Source organism: Carcharhinus amblyrhynchos, chromosome 11 (genome assembly GCF_965287045.1).
Source record: "Carcharhinus amblyrhynchos chromosome 11, sCarAmb.v2.hapA, whole genome shotgun sequence".
Taxonomy (NCBI): Eukaryota; Metazoa; Chordata; class Chondrichthyes; order Carcharhiniformes; family Carcharhinidae; genus Carcharhinus; species Carcharhinus amblyrhynchos.
Genome location: NC_137334.1, coordinates 19,468,808 through 19,488,413, shown reverse-complemented (window position 1 = coordinate 19,488,413; position 19,606 = coordinate 19,468,808). Strand labels below are relative to the sequence as shown.

Sequence of the window (19,606 nt, the reverse complement as noted above, 5' to 3'; positions counted from 1 at the left end):
GCTGGCTGTTATGATGGCCAAGGGGAAATCATCGATAGATCTCGCAGTGGACTTTCAGGAGTACAAGTTTCTTTACTGTACAGGTGGATATGTGCCCAATGAAGAGCAGTCGGCAGGGGTATTTAAATCCGTTGCACAACCTGGACCGTTACTGCAGGTCCCAAGGTGAAAGCTATCTGGCTGTAAGCTACAAGCACGATCTTTTCCTTTGCTGCACAATGAAGGGTGTTGGTGACAGGAAATTGGTGTTTGGATGAATTGCTACACTGACAATGGTTATACAGGGTAGAACATAGAACATTCCAGCACAGTACAGGCCCTTCGGCCCTCGATATTGCACTGACCTGTGGAACCAATTTAAAGCCCATCTAACTATTCCAATATCATCCATATGCTTATCCAATGACCATTTAAATGCCCTTAATGTTGGTGAAACCACTACTGTTGCAGGCAGGGCATTCCACACCCTTACTACTCTCTGAGTAAAGAACATACCTCTGACACCTGTCCTATATCTATCAGCCCTCAACTTAAAGCTATGTCCCCTCGTACTAGCCATCTCCATCTGAGGAAAAAGGCTCTCACTGTCCACCCTATCTGATCATCTTATATGCCTCTATTAAGTCACCTCTTAACCTTCTTCTCTCTAGTGAAAACAGCCTCAAGTCCCTCAGCCTTTCCTCATAAGACCTTCCCACCATACCAGGTAACATCCTGGTAAATCTCCTCTGCACCCTTTCCAATATTTCCACATCCTTCCAATAATGCAGCGACCAGAATTGTACCAAATACTCCAAGTGTGGCTCCACCAGAGTTTTGTACAGCTGCAACATGACCTCATGGCTCCAAAACTCAATCCCTCTACCAATAAAAGCTAACACACCCTTCTTAACAACCCTATCAACATGAGATGTGACTGTGCAATTGGACAACACTTGCTAAACAACCCTGTGTACACTAAGAATTACACTGGTAACCAATTTAAGATGGGTTCAGTCAGGTTTGCACTGAACCCCACTTACACATGTGAGAAACTATATATATTCACACACAAGGCCCTGTCCTTTGCAGACCGAAGGAACATATCCACACTTTGCACCTTTTTCAACTACACCAAGGCTTCAGGGACAGTCATTCATGGTTGGTTCCCAGGGCAATGCCTCAACCAATCAAGAGTCTACCTGCCCAATTTCAATTTGAACAAAACTAGGCAGTTAACTGTTTTGTGCAGCATTTTCCATTGTAATGCCTCCACCAATCAATCAGCACTCTTCTCTTGCAGCCTAAATTGCTGTCCCTGTTATTGTTGGAAGTTATCTTTATGAGTGCAAGGCAAAAAGCTTTGGTAGCACATCTCTTCTATCAGTAAACCTCAAGTTTATTTTGTTATACTTTAGTTGCCTGGGTAAATCTGCCTGATCCTACTTCCCCAAAGTGGAACAGTTGACTTCTGCTGAATATTGAGAATTAACTGATTCCTGCCACTTGGCAGGGTTTTGGGATAATTAAAAAAAAGATGTTTGATCAGTTCTTAGAGTACTTATTTTTTAAACCGTGTCCCCTAATTCTTGTCTGTCCCCCTAAGAGGGGACATTCATTCGGCATCCATGCTGGCCAGTCCCCACAGGATCTTACATGTCTCAATCAGATTGCCAATTCTTCTGAATGCCAATGGGAACAGGCCCAACATTCTAACTTTTCTTCACAGGATTCCTTGTTCCAGGAATCAACCAAGTGAACCTTCTCCAAACTGTTTCCACTGCAATTACATACTTTCTTAAGTAAGGCGACCAAAACTGAGCACACTATTCCAGATGTGGTCTCACCAACTGTAGTAAAACTTACCTACTTTTACATTCCATTCCCTTTCTAATAAATAATAACAAGTCACCTGCCTTCCTAATCACTTACTGTACCTGCATTCTAACCTTTTGTGATTCAGGACTCCCAGATCCGTCTGTACCCGAGCTCTACAATCTCTCTCCATTTAAATAGTACACTGTTCTTCTATTCTTCCTGCCAAAGTGGACCAGTTCACATGCTCCCACATTATAGTCCATTTGCCAAATTCTTTGCCTGCTCACTTCACCTATTGCCACCCCTTTATGGACATACTATGTCCTCTTCACAACTCACATTCCTTCCTATTTTTGTATCATCAGTAAATTTATCAACCCTATACTTGGTCCTTTCCTCCAAATCATTGATATAGATTGTAAACTGTTGAGTAGCTAGTACTGATCCCTGTGGATTGTTTGAAAAATGAATTCACATGGTGTTGAAGGTGGCGAATTAAGGTATGAAAATTATATGTCATGATGAGTATGTCAGTGAAATAAGAAGATTGATTTCACAGTTCTAAAGCAGAGTCTGGTTTTAAACCAGCAACACACACATATAGCATTTGGATTTCCGACTAAAAACTGCTCAAGATTTCAGCCTGTTACATCATCTGAACTATTCAAGCACACGGTCGCCTAGGAACAGGCCGTGAGCCAGCTGTTCCGAGAGAACAGGCCCGCCTAGGAACAGGCCTAGAGCCAGCTGTTCCAAGAGAACAGGCCGGAATCCACAGCCGTCTGGCTGAGAAGCTGAAAACACGCCAGGTTCTTCAAAATGACCACTGCGGGCTGCACATCACTATAAATAGTATGTGGTTCCACTGAATAGTATTGTATACTGCTCACTGATAATGTGTGTCAAATACAACATTGGCACATTGGCACAGTGGTTAGCACTGCTGTCTCACAGCTCCAGGAATCCAGATTCGATTCCCAGCTTGGGTCACTGTCTGTGTGGAGTCTGCATGTTCTCCCCGTGCCTGCGTGGGTTTCCTCCAGGTGCTCCAGTCTGAAAGACATGCTGATTAGGTGCATTGATCCGAACAGGCGCCAAGCGTGGCAATTAGGGGAATTTCACAGTAACTTCATTGCAGTGTTAATGTAAGCCTTACATGTGACTAATAAATAAACTTTACTTTTCAGAAAATAACACTCATTCTGAAATATGGTGCATTACTACTGTGATTGGAATATCCACGGACACTACATTTACTCCCTTTCCTGTCTCCTCTGAAGGATTTGACATCTTGCAGAAGGACGCTTCCACACATTGAGGCTAGTTGCACTATCCCGCACCCCTCCTCCCTCGTTTGCCTGAGGATATGGCATTGATGCATTTATGAGAAAGCTGCACATGTGGGAATAAGGAACTGAAAGTACGAGAGGATTGGCAGGCTGTGGTGGAGCATAAGCACCAGGAAAGTCGGACCAAGTGATCTGTGCTGTAAATTTGATTTGTGCATATTCACCACAATCTAACCCCCAACCCCCACCCGGCCCCCTCACAATCTCACTAATAATAAAAAGGAATTTGCAAATACTTTCACCGTAACATTACTTCCTTCCTCACTTGCCAAATCCCTGTTACATAAGACTTTTTTCTCATCTGGCAGTCCCACAGAAACCCGGTACAGTCATTTAACTCCAGCCACTGGCGCCCACACAGATCCTGCCAGCAAATGGTTCCACAGGGATGTGGGGGACCGGCACCTTTTTTAATTATAGATTCCCAAACAAAAAAAATCTTTCAGTATCAATGGGGAGCCGGTTATACAGAATTCAGGCAGGATAGAGGTGAATAAAAAGCGTATTCAAACACCTGAGCAGCTTTGCTCGTCTGGAGGAAGATTAACAGCTTTTCCCAACTTGCAAGACCAGGCTGCATTTTTTTGTGTCTCCGATTGGGAGAGTTTTGTCGTTGATGTTACAGAACCAGTTCCAATCCATTTGTCAAAGTATGTCAGCAAAATTAATATTTATGTGAATGCAACTACCTAAACTAAACAGAATACCAAAAATACCTCGCTCTGTAGTCTATCCCAAGTAGGTTTCCCTGATGACTTCCAGGCCCTCACATACCTTTGCACAAAGTGGGTTAGAATCTTAGAATCCCTACAGTGCAGGAGGAGGCCATTCGGCCCACTGGGTTTGCACTGACAACAATCCCACCTAGGTCCCATCTCCATAACTCCACATATTTACCCCATTAATCCCTCTAACCTATGCATCCTGGGACACTAAGGGGAAATTTAGCACAGCCAATGCACCTAACCCGCACAACTTTCACATTATAAGAAGAAACTGGAGCACCCAGAGGAAACCCACGCAGACACAGCAAGAACATGCAGACTTGGTATCCAAGCCAGGAATTGAACACAGGTCTCTGTCACATGAGGCAGCAGTGCTAACCACTGTGCCACCCAATAATTTCTCAATTCTATCCAAGAGTGGGTGGTACTGAGCTGAGATCAGTTGATAAATCCTTTCCAAGAAAGGAGCAAGAGAGAAAACAGGAAATAAGAGGCCAGATAGCCCAACACCAGTTGTTGCGAGAATGCTGGAAACTTGTTAACAACACACTTAGAAAAGCATAGTTAGAACAAGTCAACATAGTTTTACAAAAGGGAAACCCTGTTTGCAAAAATTGGTGGAGTTTTTTGAAGAAATAACTAGTCAGGTGGATAAAGGGGAACGAGTCAATGTTATTTGCCTGAATTTCCAAAAGGGTTTCAGTAAGGTGCCACACAAAAGGTTAACAAGCAAGATAAGTGTGCTTGGATTAGCTTAGATAGAGGACTGGTTAACACTGGATATAGGGTGTCAACATAAATGAGATTTGTTCAAGTCATCAGGCAGTGAATAATGGAATACCACAAAGATCAGTGCTGAGGTCTCAACTATTTATAATCTATATTAATGACTTAGATGAACAGGCAGTGACTAATGAATCTAGGTTGGTTGACAATACAGTGCTAGGTGGAAAAGTAAACGGATGCCACAAAAAGATATAGACAGGTTAACTGTAGGCAACAAGACAGCAGATGGATTATAATGCAGGAGAGTTACTCACTTTGGTCAAAATAATAGAAAAGCAGAATATTGGGGACAAACTTGTAAATCTTGATGTTCAAAGGGACTTAGGTGTACAAGGCATGTAGAAAGTTAGCATGCAGATGCAGCAAGCAATTAGGAAGGTAAATGGCATGTTGGCCTTTGTTGCACAGGGAGTGGAGTACAAGAATAAAGAAATCTTGCTGGAATTATACAGGGTTTTGATGAGACCCCATCTGAATACTGTGCGGTTTTGGTGTCCACATTGAAGAAAGGGTACACTGGCACTGGCGGTAATATAGCGAAGGTTCATTAAATTGGTACCTGGGATGAGGGCAGCACAGTACCACAGAGGTTAGCACTGCCGCCTCACAGCACCAGGCATCCGGGTTCAATTCCGGCTTTGGGTCACTGTTTGTGTGGAGTTTGCACATTCTCCCCATGGTTGTGTGGGTTCCCTCCAGGTGCTCCTGTTTCCTCCCACAGTCCAAAGATGTGCGAATTATGTTGACTGGTCATGCTAATGTCAGGAAATTAACGGTAAATATATGTGGTTATGGGAATAGGGCCTCGATGGGATTGTGATCAGTGCAGACACAATGGGCTGAATGGCCTCCTTCTGCACTATAGGGATTCTATGAGGAGGTTGTCCTAGGAGTAGAGGCCGAGTAAACTGAGTCTAATTTATCAAGGGGACGAATCATTAGCTACACTACACAAACTGCATGGGCTCAAAGTGACGGCTCACTGTCACCTCCTCAAGGACATGGATGGGGCAATGAATGCTGCCCTTACCAGTAATACCCACATCAAGAATAGAAAAACAATCACGAACATTCTTGAATAATATACCTTGTGGGAGGTTTTTCAAAATCAACATCAAGAAACTTCTCATATGTTGCGACGAAGCTTTCCAGCCACAGCTTCAGGTAGTCTGGGTCCTTCTGTAACCAGAGAAAAATATACAAGCAAAGCATGAGGGCAATTTTGTTTTCATTTTGCTTACACAAAGCACAGTCATTTATTGTGTGTCACATCCAGATAAAAATGCCAGGTCCCATCCCAAACCCACACTTCTGATGCTTCGCTTTAACCCAAGGCCATCGAAGACTGTTTGATACACATACAATTCCTTTGCATACTTCAACGTCTCTAGCTACTGAGAGTCTGTTCCACAGACTTCAGCTTTAGGAACTTTAGGAAATGCTCCGAGTTGCTTGGACCTCCAACTTTAGACTGACCGTCACACAAGTCTGCAGGTACAGTGCCGCTCAGCAAGTACTTAAACTACATCCCTGTTAAAGGCTGGAATTTCGGAACATGGGTTGTTCTGCCTCAACTTTCTCGGGGGCAAAGGAAATTCAGTATGTCCACTAGAATCTCACCAATTTTTACAGATGCACCATGGAAGGTACCTTGCCAGATATATCATAGATTGGTACGACACTTGCTCCGACCAAGACCACAAGAAACTACAGAGGGTCATGAACAAAGTCCAGTCCATCATGCAATCCAGCTTTCCATCCATTTGATTCCATCTAGACTTCCAACTGCCTCGGAGAAGCAGCAGCATAATCAAAGACCCCACGCACCCTAGACATTCTCTCTTCCACTTTCTTCCGTCAGGAAAAAGATACAAAAGTCTGAGGTCACATACCAACCAACTCAAGAACAGCTTCTTCCCTGCTGCCATCAGACTTTTGAATAGACCTACCTTATATTAAGTTGATCTTTCTCTACACCCTGGCTATGACTGTAACACTACATTCGGCACTCTCTCCTTTTCTTCCCTATGAACGGTATGCTTTGACTGCATACTGCACAAGAAACAATACTCTTCACTGTATCCCAATTCATATGACAATAATAAACTAAATCAAATCAGAAAACACCAAAGAAGCAAAGCCCAACAGGTTTGCAACACTTCAATCATCACAGACAAAATATTTTTAAGAGCGTCAAACTTCAGATATGGGATTACACTGATCTTCGTATTGACTGCACTTTCCTACCTGCTCTCCCAATTCAGAAATGTTGACTGTCAATTGCTCAACAGAACACGTGCATCTGTTTTGAAAGAGGATTCTGTAAGCTTCATAATTCAATAAAAGGAACAAATAAGAGTTCAACAAGATAAATGATTTATACTGAAAAGCCATCTGATGACGTTGTCATTCCATTCAGAATCGATGGTAGCTTCAATGTTGGTCTTTAAACATTCCATCACATATCACAACCCCCATCGTTATAAAGCGGAGGTTGGTCCCCCCTCTGGGAACTAACACCAAAACCCCCAAAGAGGAGGACCTCGCCCTATAATCTGTAAAAGGTGCGTGTGAAGTGGCGTAACCTGCTCTTCAGCAACTTCGGATGGTTAAATACAAAATAAATCCCTGACACTCTCTCTAAAATCAACACGTAACAATTTATTTATCTATCAGTGAACAAATTAAGTAAACTATTAACTAACCAAACAAATCCCTTCTATTAACAATTCGTGAATAAAGCAAGATTCTAATGGAACGCTGTTCCAATAAATACAAATCCCACTCATTAACAAAAATAGAGTTTAGTCACTCTCTAAATTACAGCCAGGTTTTGTGTCTCCCAGAATATCCTGGACCTTCTCAGTTGATTCTTCTGACTGGAACTCCTTTCTTCTTTGCTATCTGGATGGTGTTTGAGCTGACAGCTATGTGGCAATTGCTCTCTCCCTTCTATCCCACTGCCCTCTTCTTTTATACCTGTGATGACATATCAATATCTCCCACAATAGGATTGGTCCTAGGTTGTCAAAACCATCAGATTTAAAATTTAATAGGTTCTTGTATCTAAATGCCCGATTCAAATTTATTGGCTGAATTCAAAAGCCTGTTGTCTTGGTAACCCTGCTGCTTGGCCTTTCGATACAAAAGCTTCCGTTTAGGCTCTCTATATACTTGCAATTTTAAAACTCCCTAAGCACAGAAAAGGCTCCACCTTTTAACAGGACCACACAATGCTTTCCCCCCCTAGCATTTTACAATCACCAATCTACAATTACTCTACCCAACTTGGCAACACCATGCATGTAGAATCTTACAACATAGAACGAGACTATTTGGCCCACTGTGCCTGTTAAAGCTCCTAAAAGAGCTTTCCAATTAATTCTTCCCCCATCCCCCATTACTCTGCGAAGGTTTTAACATAAGAACATAAGAAATAGGAGCAGGAGTAGGCCATCTAGCCTTTCGAGCCTGCCCCGCCATTCAATAAGATCATGGCTGATCTGTCGCGGCTCAGTTCCACATTCCCGCCCTCTCCCCATAACCCTTAATCCCCTCGCTTTTCAAAAACCCATCAACCCGCGTCTTAAAAATATTTAGCGAGGCAGCCTCCACCACCTCAACGGGCAGAGAATTTCTTTTCAGCTTTCCTGCCACAACTCCCTTTTGAAAGCTCCCATCAGGTCAGCTCCCTCCATTCTTTCCAACAGCCAGTTCCAACTCTCAGCAACTTACCGTATTAATAAAACGCCTCCAAAATCTAACCATCACCCAAGATCTTTTTTCCTTCAAGCAGTTTGATCTCTCAGTAGATTAAGTTGCCCAAAACCTTGTCACTGGTGCCCTGACAGACAATTCCTTTTTTAAAAAGTGATCCATTATTTTAAAGCACAACTTGGGGGGGAGGGGAGTACATTTTCCATTATATTTCAGGTGGATTTTTTATTCATTCATGGGACATGGGCATTGCTGACTGCCAGCATTTATTGCCTATCCCTAGTTGCCCAAAGGCAATTGAGAGTCAACCACATCGCTGTGGCTCTGGAGTCACATTAGGCCGGACCAAGTAAGGACAGTAGATTTTGTGAACGGCACAGTAGCAAAGTGGTTAGCCTCACAGCACCGGGGACCCAGTTTTGATTTCCGGCTTGGGTCGCTCTCTGTGTGGAGTTTGCATTTAGAGGTTTACAGTATGGAAACAGGCCCTTTGGCACAACTAGTCCATGCTTCCCTTTTAGCCACTAAGCTAGGCCTAATTGCCCACCTTTGGTCCATATCATTCTCCCGTGTTTGTATGCATTTCTTCTGGGTGCTCCCATTTTCTCCCACAGTTCAAAGATGTGTAGGTTAGGTGGATTGGCCATGCTAAATTGCCTCTTAGTGTCCCAGGACGAGTAGCTTAGAGGGGTTAGCAGGGTTATTATGTGGGAATACAGAAATAACGCCTGGGTAGGATTGCTGTTGGTGCAGACCCGATGGGCTGAACGGCCTATTTCTGCACTGCAGGGATTTTACGATTTCCTTCCCTAAAGGACATTAGCGAACCAGACGGATTTTTCCGAAAATCGGCAATGGTTTCATGGTCATCAGTGGGTTCTTAATTCCAGATATCTTTTATTGAATTCAAATTCCACCACCTGCTGTGACAGGATTGGAACCTGGGTGCCCAGAACATTAGCTGAGTTTCTGGATTAATAGTCTATTGATAATATCACTAGGCCATCGTCTCCCCTATATCATGACTAGATATAGCATTATAATGACTTCCAAGAGGACACTATTTTAGAGTAGATAATTCTAGACTCTTAAATTTATCTAGCCTCTACTTTCTGCTCTATTAGAATCATAGGATCCCTACAGCGCAGAAGGAGGCCATTCGGCCCAATGCATCTGCACCAACCGCAATCCCACCCAGGCCCTATCCCTATAACCTTATGCATTCACCTTAGTTTGTCCCCTGACAGTAAGGGACAATTTAGCATGGCCAATCCATCTAACCTGTACATCTATGGACTGTGGGAGAAAACCAGAGCATCTGAAGGAAATCCAAGCAGACACAGGGAGAATGTGCAAACTCCATACAGACTGTGACCCAAGCCAGGAATTGATCAAGTCCCTGGCACTGTGAGGCAGCAGCACTAACCACTGTGCCGCCCTATTATTGTTATTAATAAGTTCTGTTATATTAATAGCATATCTGGTTTTGGCACTTAACCGAATAATTTATATTCACTGATCAGAAAAGATAACCCAAAGAGAGTTCCCTATCTCCTCCACATACCTTTGCTCAGTAACCTTTGTGGACACTATTTAATCAGCAACACAAACTCCAGAGAATTAGATAGCATTGTTTTACTTTCACAGTAATGACATATCCATTCAAATAGATTAAAATGGGCCACTTTCACTGGCTGCACTCCAGAACGTGAGTTTATAGATTTCACAGAATCCCTACAATGCAGAAGGAGGCCATTTAGCCTATCAAGTCTGCACTGACCACACTCCCACCCAGACCCTACCCCACAACTCCATATCCCCCTGACAGAAGGGAGAATTTACCATGGCCAATTCACATAACCCGCACATTTTTGGATTGTGGGAGGAAACTGGAGAACGTGCAAACTCCAGACGGACAGTCAGCACAAGTCAGGAGTGTGATGAAATTCTCTCCACTCGCCTGGTGCAGCTCCGACAACATTCAAGAAGCCCGACACCACCCAGGAAAAACAGCCCGGTTGATTGGCACCACATCCACAAAGATTCCACTTCCTCCACCACTGACGCTCAGTAGTAACCGTGTGTCTACAAGACACGCTGCAGCAATTCACCAAAGATCCTTCGACAGCGCCTTCCAATCCCACGGCTACTTGCATCTAGAAGGACAAGGGCAGCAGATACATGGCACTACCACCACCTGCAAGTTCCCCTCCAAGCCACTCACCATCCTGACTTGGAAATATATCGCTGTTCGTTCGCAATCTCTGGGTCAAAACCCTGGAATTTCCACCCTAATGGCATTGTGGGTCAACCCACAGCATGTGGACTGCAGTGATTCAAGAAGGCAGCTCATCACCACCTTCTCAAGGGAAATTAGGGATGAGCAATAAATGCTGGCCTAGCCAGCTATGCCCAAGTCCCACAAGTAAATTAAAAAAAGGTGCTGGAACTCTCACCCTCCTCCTTCTAAGCTGTTCCTTGAAATCTATGGCTGTGACCAATCTGTCACCACCTTCTCAAGGGGCAATTAGGGATGGGCAACAAATGCTGGCCTAGCCAATGACGCCCATATCCAGTAGAAAAATAAAACAAGCTAATACCTCTTCAAGTATTAAATTCAGTTTAATACTGTTTCTGTGAAAGTTTAAAGACTGTTTAAAAGGAGAGTTATTGTGCTCGCTTCCTTTCAGAAGGAAACACTACAAGGCGAGCAGTACACAAATACACCACCACAGGATCACAGCGTGACCAAAAAAATCACTGAACACAAAGGAGGATTAGCACAAATTCCAATTTGTCACTCAGAGTTAATTCAGCTCCAGCCACATTTAATAAAAATAAATGCTACATGGTGACACCATAGGGGAACCATAAACCAAAAGAACTAAATTTACTACATGAGCCCCAGCTGAAGAAATTACCAACAAGATTCCACTTCTTGTAACTTTCACTCAAACAGGAATCAGAATCCATGCAAATCACGCATGAATTAACAGGCAAATAGTACATTAAAAAGGTAAACTTTACAGAATCCATTGAATCCCCACAGTGGTGGCAAAGGGGCACAGTGGTTAGCACTGCTGCCTCACAGCGCCAGGGACCCGGGTTCTCTTCCCAGCTTACGTCGCTGTCTAAGTGGAGTCTGCACATTCTTCCCATGTATACACGGGTTTCCTCCGGATGCTCCAGTTTCCTCCCATAGTCGGAAAGACGTGCTGGTTAGGTACATTGGCCATGCTAAAATCTCTCTCAGTGTACCCAAACAGGCACTGGATGTGGCGACTAGGAGAATTTCACAGAAATTTCATTGCAATGTTAATGTAAGCTTTACTTGTGACGAACAAATAAACTTTAAAGGAGGCCATTCAACCCATCGAGTCTGTGCTGACCACAATCCCACCCACGCCCTATTCCCATAACCCCACATATTTACCCTGCTAATCCCCCTGACACTAAAAGGCAGTTTCAGCATGACCAATCCACCTCACCCGCACATCTTTGGACTGTGGGAAGAAACTGGAGCAGCCAGAGGAAACCCAAGCAAACATGGGGAGAAAGTGCAACCTCCACACGGACAGTGACCCAAGGCCAGAACTGAACCTGGGATCTTGGCACTGAGACAGCAGTGCTAACCACAATGCTGCCACTTTAAATAGTTCACTTGAAGTAGCTGATACAACAAAGATACGTCTTAAATAATCATCAGCATTCGCATCACTTCCCCCTTAGATTTTGCACCACATTGGTCCACAGCGTGAGCTGTTTATTCACACAGATGTCCTATCCGACAATAGCTTCCACCTTCTAAGTTTCATGGGTATAATTATTTTACGCAAACCTCTCCCCCTTGAGTCATGACAATCCTGATGGTGTCACTTGCTTTTCGAACCACCTACCTACCAATCACACCCCTTTGTTTCTGCCAGCCACGTGGCTTCTTTCTTAACTTCCTTCCTGTTGGTATCATCTCTGGGTCAAGGGTCACGTGGACAGTTTTTTTTTAAAATCCAAGGAAATTACTACTCATCCCTTCACAATTGACATAAACTCTTAAAAGTCCTTTAGAAACATTGTGAAGAACAATTATCGATTCCACAGACTTCTTAAAGAAATTACACATTTTCCTTTCTGTTCTGTTTTTGGCTCAAATGCCATCACAGGCTGCCATGAAAGCACAATATAATTATTTCTTTCTGTAAACATAAAAATGGGCACAGCATGGCAAGTCAGCAGTTTTGCTGTCCCTGTCATCTCCTGAACACAAAACCCCAAATGAATGTCTTTAAAGATAACTGTATATTCAATGCCTGAAAAACAACGGGATGTACATGATTCCTCAATATGTTCCAATTCAGTACAATGAGGGAATGTCTCTGCCACACTGCGTTAACTCAACATTATTACAATGATACATCTCTTCCTCAAGGCTGTTCCCTGGCTGTTGCTCTCAGTACAAAGCTGAAAAAAAAAATAGCTTTTTCTTTTGTCGAGAGCTTCCATCTCACTGAGGTGGCCCCAGGGTGGTACGGTGGCACAGTGGTTAGCACTGCTGCCTCACAGCGCCAGGGACCTGGGTTCAATTCCCGGCTTGGGTCACTGTGCAGAGTCTACACATTCTTCCCGTGGGTTCGTGGTTTTCCTCCGGGTGCTCCGGTTTCCTCCCACAATTCAAAGGAAGTGCTGGTTAGGTGCATTGGCCGTACTAAATTCTCCCTCAGAATATCCGGACAGGTGCCGAAGTGTGGCAGCTAGGGGATTTTCACAGTAACTTCGTTGCAGTTTTAAGGTAAGGTACTTGTGATGCTAATAAATAAACATTAACTTTAGACTCCAGGTCAATTCACATCCAACAACCAGCTCTGAAAACTCTGCTCACATTTTTAACAGTTGTGACAAATTTGCACCACAAAAGCTGGGACAATCCATAATAAGCTATAAACAATCAACAAGTTTCTAAATAAGACAAAACACTGCATTCTAAAAAAATTAATCCCACCTCCCAATAACAGTGGATCCTTTAAAAAGATTTCAGGATCCAGAACTGGATCTGCAGCTTCAACCAAAACAAACAGCTCTTTCTTGGGCAATACCTTATCTCTGTATCAAGTTTCACTAAAATGCATCCATTAGTCTTGGAGATATATTATTACAGCCAAACTAACAGCGGTGAAAACTTTACCTCTACCTTTAGCATACGTCTGCCCACCTTCAACAATAGAAGTAATAAAGTCAAGTGCAAAATAAGACTTTTTTTATAGCTAGGAAGGGGACAATACTATTTTATTTTAACTAGTGTCACAAGTTGCAATGTTAATAATACATTAACACTGCAATGAAGTTACTGTGAAAAATCTCCTAGTCACCACACTCTGGCACCTATTTGGGTACACTGAGGGAAAATTTAGCATGCCAATGCACCTAAGCAGCACATCTTTCAGGCTGTAGGAGGAAACTAGAGTACCCAGAGGAAACCCATGCAGACACGGGGAGAACATGCAGAATTCATGAAGATAGTGATCCCAGGCTGAGAATTGAACCCGGGTCCCTAGCAATGTGAGGCAGCAATGCTAACCACTGTGCCACCAGAACATAATTCTCAAAAGTTACTGGAAGGATGGAGATAGCTAAGCAATGCTAAGCGGAGGTTGTGAGATTAGTGCTCTCAGAAAAAGGGATTAGCAAATGGCATCTACAAGCATAAAATTAAAACAAAGAAAGGTTATATTCTAGAGCGTCGTTCAAATTCCCAGAGTGTCCCAAAATGCTTTACACAATCAACGAAGTAAGATGGCTTGCTGTAATTGCATGCAGCGTTGGTGAGACTGCAGCTGGAGTGTATAGCTTTGCTCCCCTTCCCTAAGGGAGAAATTTTTGTAGTGACTATTGTAACACAGGTAACACAGAGGCCAGTTTGCACACAGAAAGCTCCTACAAATAACAATGTGATAATAGACAGAGAATCTATTTAATGATATTGCTTGAGGGATAAATAACAGCCAGGACACTGGGGAGAACTCTCCTCTCTTCAATCGGTGCCAAGGGATCTTTGATATCTATCCAAGAGAGCATCACTGGCTAGCCTTTTATCAAAAGATATCAGAGCAAGGTACAAGGAGTTAGTCCCCGCTAAGCCAGATCAAGTTTATATCAAAGGGTAAACGCCATCACAGGGCTGAAAGCTGTTGCAAAACATCTAAAAAAGACAATCAATAGCACACACCAATCTGGTGGGCAGAATGAAGTTCTGAACTATTATCTAAATCTAAACTATAAAATGGACCAGGTGCACAATGCTGTTTCACAATGTTGGATTGAACAGACATTGACTTTGAACTTGCTTTCAGATCAATGTGCAATTGTTTCCCTGGCTTTTATTGTTGACTATGTGCTAATAAAATTGCCAGTATTACAGTAACTATTGACAAAATCTAACTTTCAGTCTCATGCTTTATTACTTCATTTTTCCGTACCTGAGCTTCCACCAAATACGTTTTACCCTAATTGGCCCATAACTCAGACAGCAAAAGGACAAATAGTACTTATTTGCTGCTTCACGGGAATCTAATTAACCATTGTGTAACCTCTTGTAATCATGCCAAAAACTACTGAAAATCCATTTATGGAAAACAGCTCTGCATATTTAGCTGTCAATCACAATCTAGGCAAATAGTATGTAAATCTTTATTGCCAGGAGATTTGAATACAAGAGTATGGATGTCCTGATGCATTTTATAAAGGCTTGATGAATCGGCACCATGAGTATTCTGTACAGTATTGGTCCCCTTACCTAAGGGAAGAGGGAGTGCAGCAAAGGTTCACCCGACTGATTTCTGAGATGAGGGATTGCCTTATCATTGAATCCTAGAATCCCTACAGTGCAGAAGGAGGCCATTCGGCCTATTGAATGGCATCCTATCCCTGGCCCAATCCCTGTAGTCCCATGAATTGATCCTCCTAATCCCCCTGACACTGATGGACAATTTAGCATGGCACCCAACCTGCACATCTTTGGAAACCCATGCAGACACAGAGAGAATGTGCAAACTCCATGTGACCCAAGCCGGGAATCGAATCTGGGTTCCCAGCACTGTGAGCACAAACCATTGTGTTGCCCCACAAAATTGTGGTCCAAACCTCTACTGGTTTGATTAGTGAGTTTGCGGACCACACAAAGGTTGTTGGAATTGCAGACAGCAATGAGGACCATCAGAGGATACAGCAGGATACAAATCAGTTGGAGATTTGGGCGGAGAGATGGCAGATGGAGTTTAATCTGGACAAATGTGAGGTAAATACATCTTGGAAAGTCTACTACAGATAGGAAATATACAGTAAATGGCAGAACCCTTCAGAGTACTAATAGGCAAAGGGATCTGGGTGTACAGGTACACAGGTCACTGAAAGTGGCAATGCAGGTGGAGAAGGGCCAGGGCACTGAGTTTAAAAATTGGCAAGCCATGTTGCAGCTTTATAGAACCTTAGTTAGGTCGCACTAGGAATATAGTGTTCAATTCTGGTCGCCACATTGCCAGAAGGAAGTGGAGGCTTTGGAGGAGGTACAGAAAAGATTTATCAGGATGTTGCCTGGTATGGAAGGCATTAGCTACTAGGAGAAGTTGGAGAAACTTGGTGTGTTCAACGGAGGCTGAGGGGCGACCTGATAGGAGTCTACAAGATTATAAGAGGCATGGACAGAGTGGATAGTCAGAAGCTTTTTCCCAGGGTGGAAGAGTCAATTACTAAGGGCCACACGTTTAAGGTTCGAGGGGCAAAGTTTAAAGGAGATGTACGAGGCAGATTTTTTACACAGAGAAAAGTGGGTGCCCGGAACTCATTGCTGGGGGAGGTAATGGAAGTGGATACGGAGTGATTTTTAAGGGGTGTCATGACAAATACGTGAATAGGATGGGAATAGAGAAATATAGTCCCCGGAAGGGTAGGGGGTTTTAGTTCAGTCAGGCAGCATGGTCGGTGCAGGCTTAGGGCCTGTTCCTGTGCTGTAATTTTCTTTGTTCTTTGATCTATTGCTTCTCGAGTGTTGGAAACAGTTTGAAACTAATCCTTGCTTAGAGCCACTTGAACTGGCAGCACTAAGTACTTCCCCCAGTTATTAATCTGGGAACAGAATGGAATGGGCTGCAGAGACCCATTAAAAGATGCTTGAATCCGTCATCAAAGAAGAAATAGCGAGGCACCTAGAAAAGAATGGTTTGATAGAGCAGACGCAGCACGGATTCGTTAAGGGGAAGTCGCGTTTGACGAATTTATTGGTTTCTATGAGGATATGACTAGTATGATGGACAGAGGGGAACCGGTGGATGTGGTGTTTTTAGATTTTCAAAACGCATTTGATAAGGTGCCTCATAAAAGGTTACTACAGAAGGTTAGGGTGCACGGAGTTGAGGGTAAGGTGTTAGCGTGGATAGAGGATTGGTTGTCTAATAGGAAGCAAAGAGTTGGTATCAATGGGTGCTATTCTGATTGGCGGTTGGTGACTAGTGGAGTGCCACAGGGATCGGTGCTGGGGCCTCAGCTACTTACCATTTATATAGATGATCTGGAGGAGGGAGCTGATGTAGTATGACGAAATTTGCTGATGACACGAAGATGAGTGGTAAAGCAAATTGCGTGGAGGGTGTGGAAAGTCTGCAGAGGGATCTGGATAGGCTAAGCAAGTGGGCGAGGACCTGGCAGATGGAGTATAATGTTAGCAAGTGTGAGGTTATCCACTTTGGCAGAAATAATAGTAGGAGGGATTACTATTTAAAGGGCGAAAAGCTGCAGCATGCTACGGTGCAGTGGGACCTGGGGGTCCTTGTGCATGAGTCACAAAAACCCAGTCTGCAGGTGCAGCAGGTGATCAAGAAGGCAAATGGAATGCTGGCCTTTATAGCGAGGGGGATAGAATATAAAAGTAGGGAGGTCTCGCTGCAACTGTACAGGGTACTGGTGACGCCGCAGCTGGAGTACTGTGTGCAGTTTTGGTCGCTGCACTTGCGCAAGGATATTTTGGCCTTGGAGGGAGTGCACAGGAGGTTCATCAGGCTGATACCGGAGATGAGGGGGTTGGACTATGAAGAGACTAAATAGACTGGGTCTGTACTCGTTGGAGTTTAGAAGGATGAGGGGGGATCTTATAGAGATAATGAAAGGGATGGATAGGGATGGTTGGAGAGATTCTTCCCGCTTAGAAAGGATAGCAGGACTAGAGGGCACAGCCTCAAGATAAGGGGGGGGGGGGGGAGGGGCAGTTTAGATCAGAGTTGAGGAGGAACTTCTTCACTCAAAGGGTGGTGAATCTCTGGAATTCTCTGCCCGTTGGTGGGGGCTACATCGCTAAATATATTTAAGTCACGGGTAGATAGGTTTTTGACAGACAAGGGAATTAAGGGTTATGGGGAGAAAGTGGAACTGATCCACTTCAAATCAGCCATGATTTTATTGAATGGCGGAGCAGGCTCAAAGGGCTAGATGGCCTACTCCTGCCCCTGTTTTTTATGTTCTTATGAGGCTTTCCTATAAGCTAAAATCATCTGAGCTACAACCCAAGGGAGGAATTCCTCTGCCATAAATGAGCATGAGCACTGATTTGGACATTTGATGAGAAACTTATTTTACTGAGTACACCGACCAATGGGTCCATAGCTTTTTTTCCCTGGAGTTCATTTTAATTTCACCAGACGTTGTGTTTATTTTTGTATATATTTCATGCAGCCACGGTATGTTTTATACTGCACACCATTCACAAGGGGGTTCTTATCTTGTCTGGACTTGTGATAGGGAAAACATTAATATTTAAGAGTTAAAGCAAATTGCTTGCTCTGGTTGCTCTTAGGTGAGGAAACGAGAGATTTCTAGAGTTGCTGTCACCAGTTTATTTCTCCTTTGATGCTGATCCAATTTCTCAGCTTGATATCTTGAGGGGGAAGAGAGGGGCAGAATCCGTCAATGCTCAACCCCTTACTAGCTGCGGGGAGGACAGCATTTGGAATATTAGCGTCTGAAAGCACAGCCTGCCTCTGCAACTACAAGAGATGCTTAGGATATTAAAGGAATGGAATGTAGGAATTGGACACCATTCCAGGAACTCCAAGCTCCCGAGGGAATCCATTCCTGCAGCAACAAACAGTCCTCTCTTCACCTGTCAAAGGCTCGCTAAAAATCTTTTTGCAAACTTAATTTTCAATTCCTCCGGCTGATCTTGGAAAAGGCAGCGACCAAGGTGTGGTGGCTTAGCCTGGCCAAGATCTCATTAGATGTAATTCAACAGCAAGGTTGTAGAAACCCAGCACCTTGACCTTCCTTTTAAATTCTGCAAGTCAGTCTAATCTGAGTGGAGGGAATTCTAGACAGAATAAGTCAGTTTATCCAAAAGCCCAACTAGATGTCAGGCCACAGATTTCAAGCAGCCTTTCTTTTTAAAGCAATTCTTAATAGCTGTTTTGAAAAAAAAATCACTGTCCCACACCAATTGCAAAACTAAATGTTGCTTCTAATACTGGACACTAACCGTGCTTCTCACAAAGCCCACAGCAGGGTAGGATTTGGAAATTGTGCAGCAACACCATAGGTAGGAGCATATTGCAGTACTTTGAATCCTTTCCCTGATTTCAGTTATTCCGCGTAGAATCCCCAAAGAGCAGAAGGAGGCCATTTGGCCCATCGATCCTGTGCCAACAGAGCTTAGGCGTGATGCAGTGGTTAGCACTGCTGCCTCACAGTGCCAGGGACCCGGGTTCAATTCCTGACTTGGGTCATTGTCTGTGTGGAGTCTGCACATTCTCCACATGGGTTTCCTCCTGCTGCTCCGGTTCCCATCCACAGTCCAAAGATGTGCTGGTTAGGTTGATTGGCCATGCTAAATTGACCCTAGTGTCAGGAGAGTAGCAGAGTAAATATGTGGGGTTACAGGAATAGGGCTTGGATGGGATTGTGTGATCGATGCAAACTCAATGGGCCGAATGGCCTCTTTCTGCACTGTAGGGATTCAATGATTCTATGACAAAAATCCCACCCAGGCCTAATCCCGGTAACCCCACGTATTTACCATGTTAGGCTCCCTGATACTAAGGGGCAATTTAGCACGGCCAATCTATCGAACTCACACATCTTTGGACTGTGGGAGGAAACCAGAACACTCGGAGGAAATCCACACAGACATGGGCAGAATGTGCAAACTGTGCACAGTCACTCAAAGGCGGAATCCAACTCAGGTCCCTGGCGCTGTGAGTC

General features: G+C 43.8%; 1 protein-coding gene across 6 annotated transcripts in view; it reads right to left on the bottom strand.

The window, feature by feature from the left end:
- nbeal1 (neurobeachin-like 1) overlaps positions 1-19,606 on the bottom strand; it is a 243,819-nt gene that overhangs the window by 168,138 nt on the left and 56,075 nt on the right. For all 6 annotated transcript variants that reach the window (XM_080198681.1, XM_080198685.1, XM_080198682.1 and 3 more), the window contains exon 2: positions 5,745-5,836. In XM_080198681.1, the coding sequence (XP_080054807.1) occupies positions 5,745-5,836 (92 nt within the window). The remainder of the gene's footprint in view (positions 1-5,744; positions 5,837-19,606) is intronic.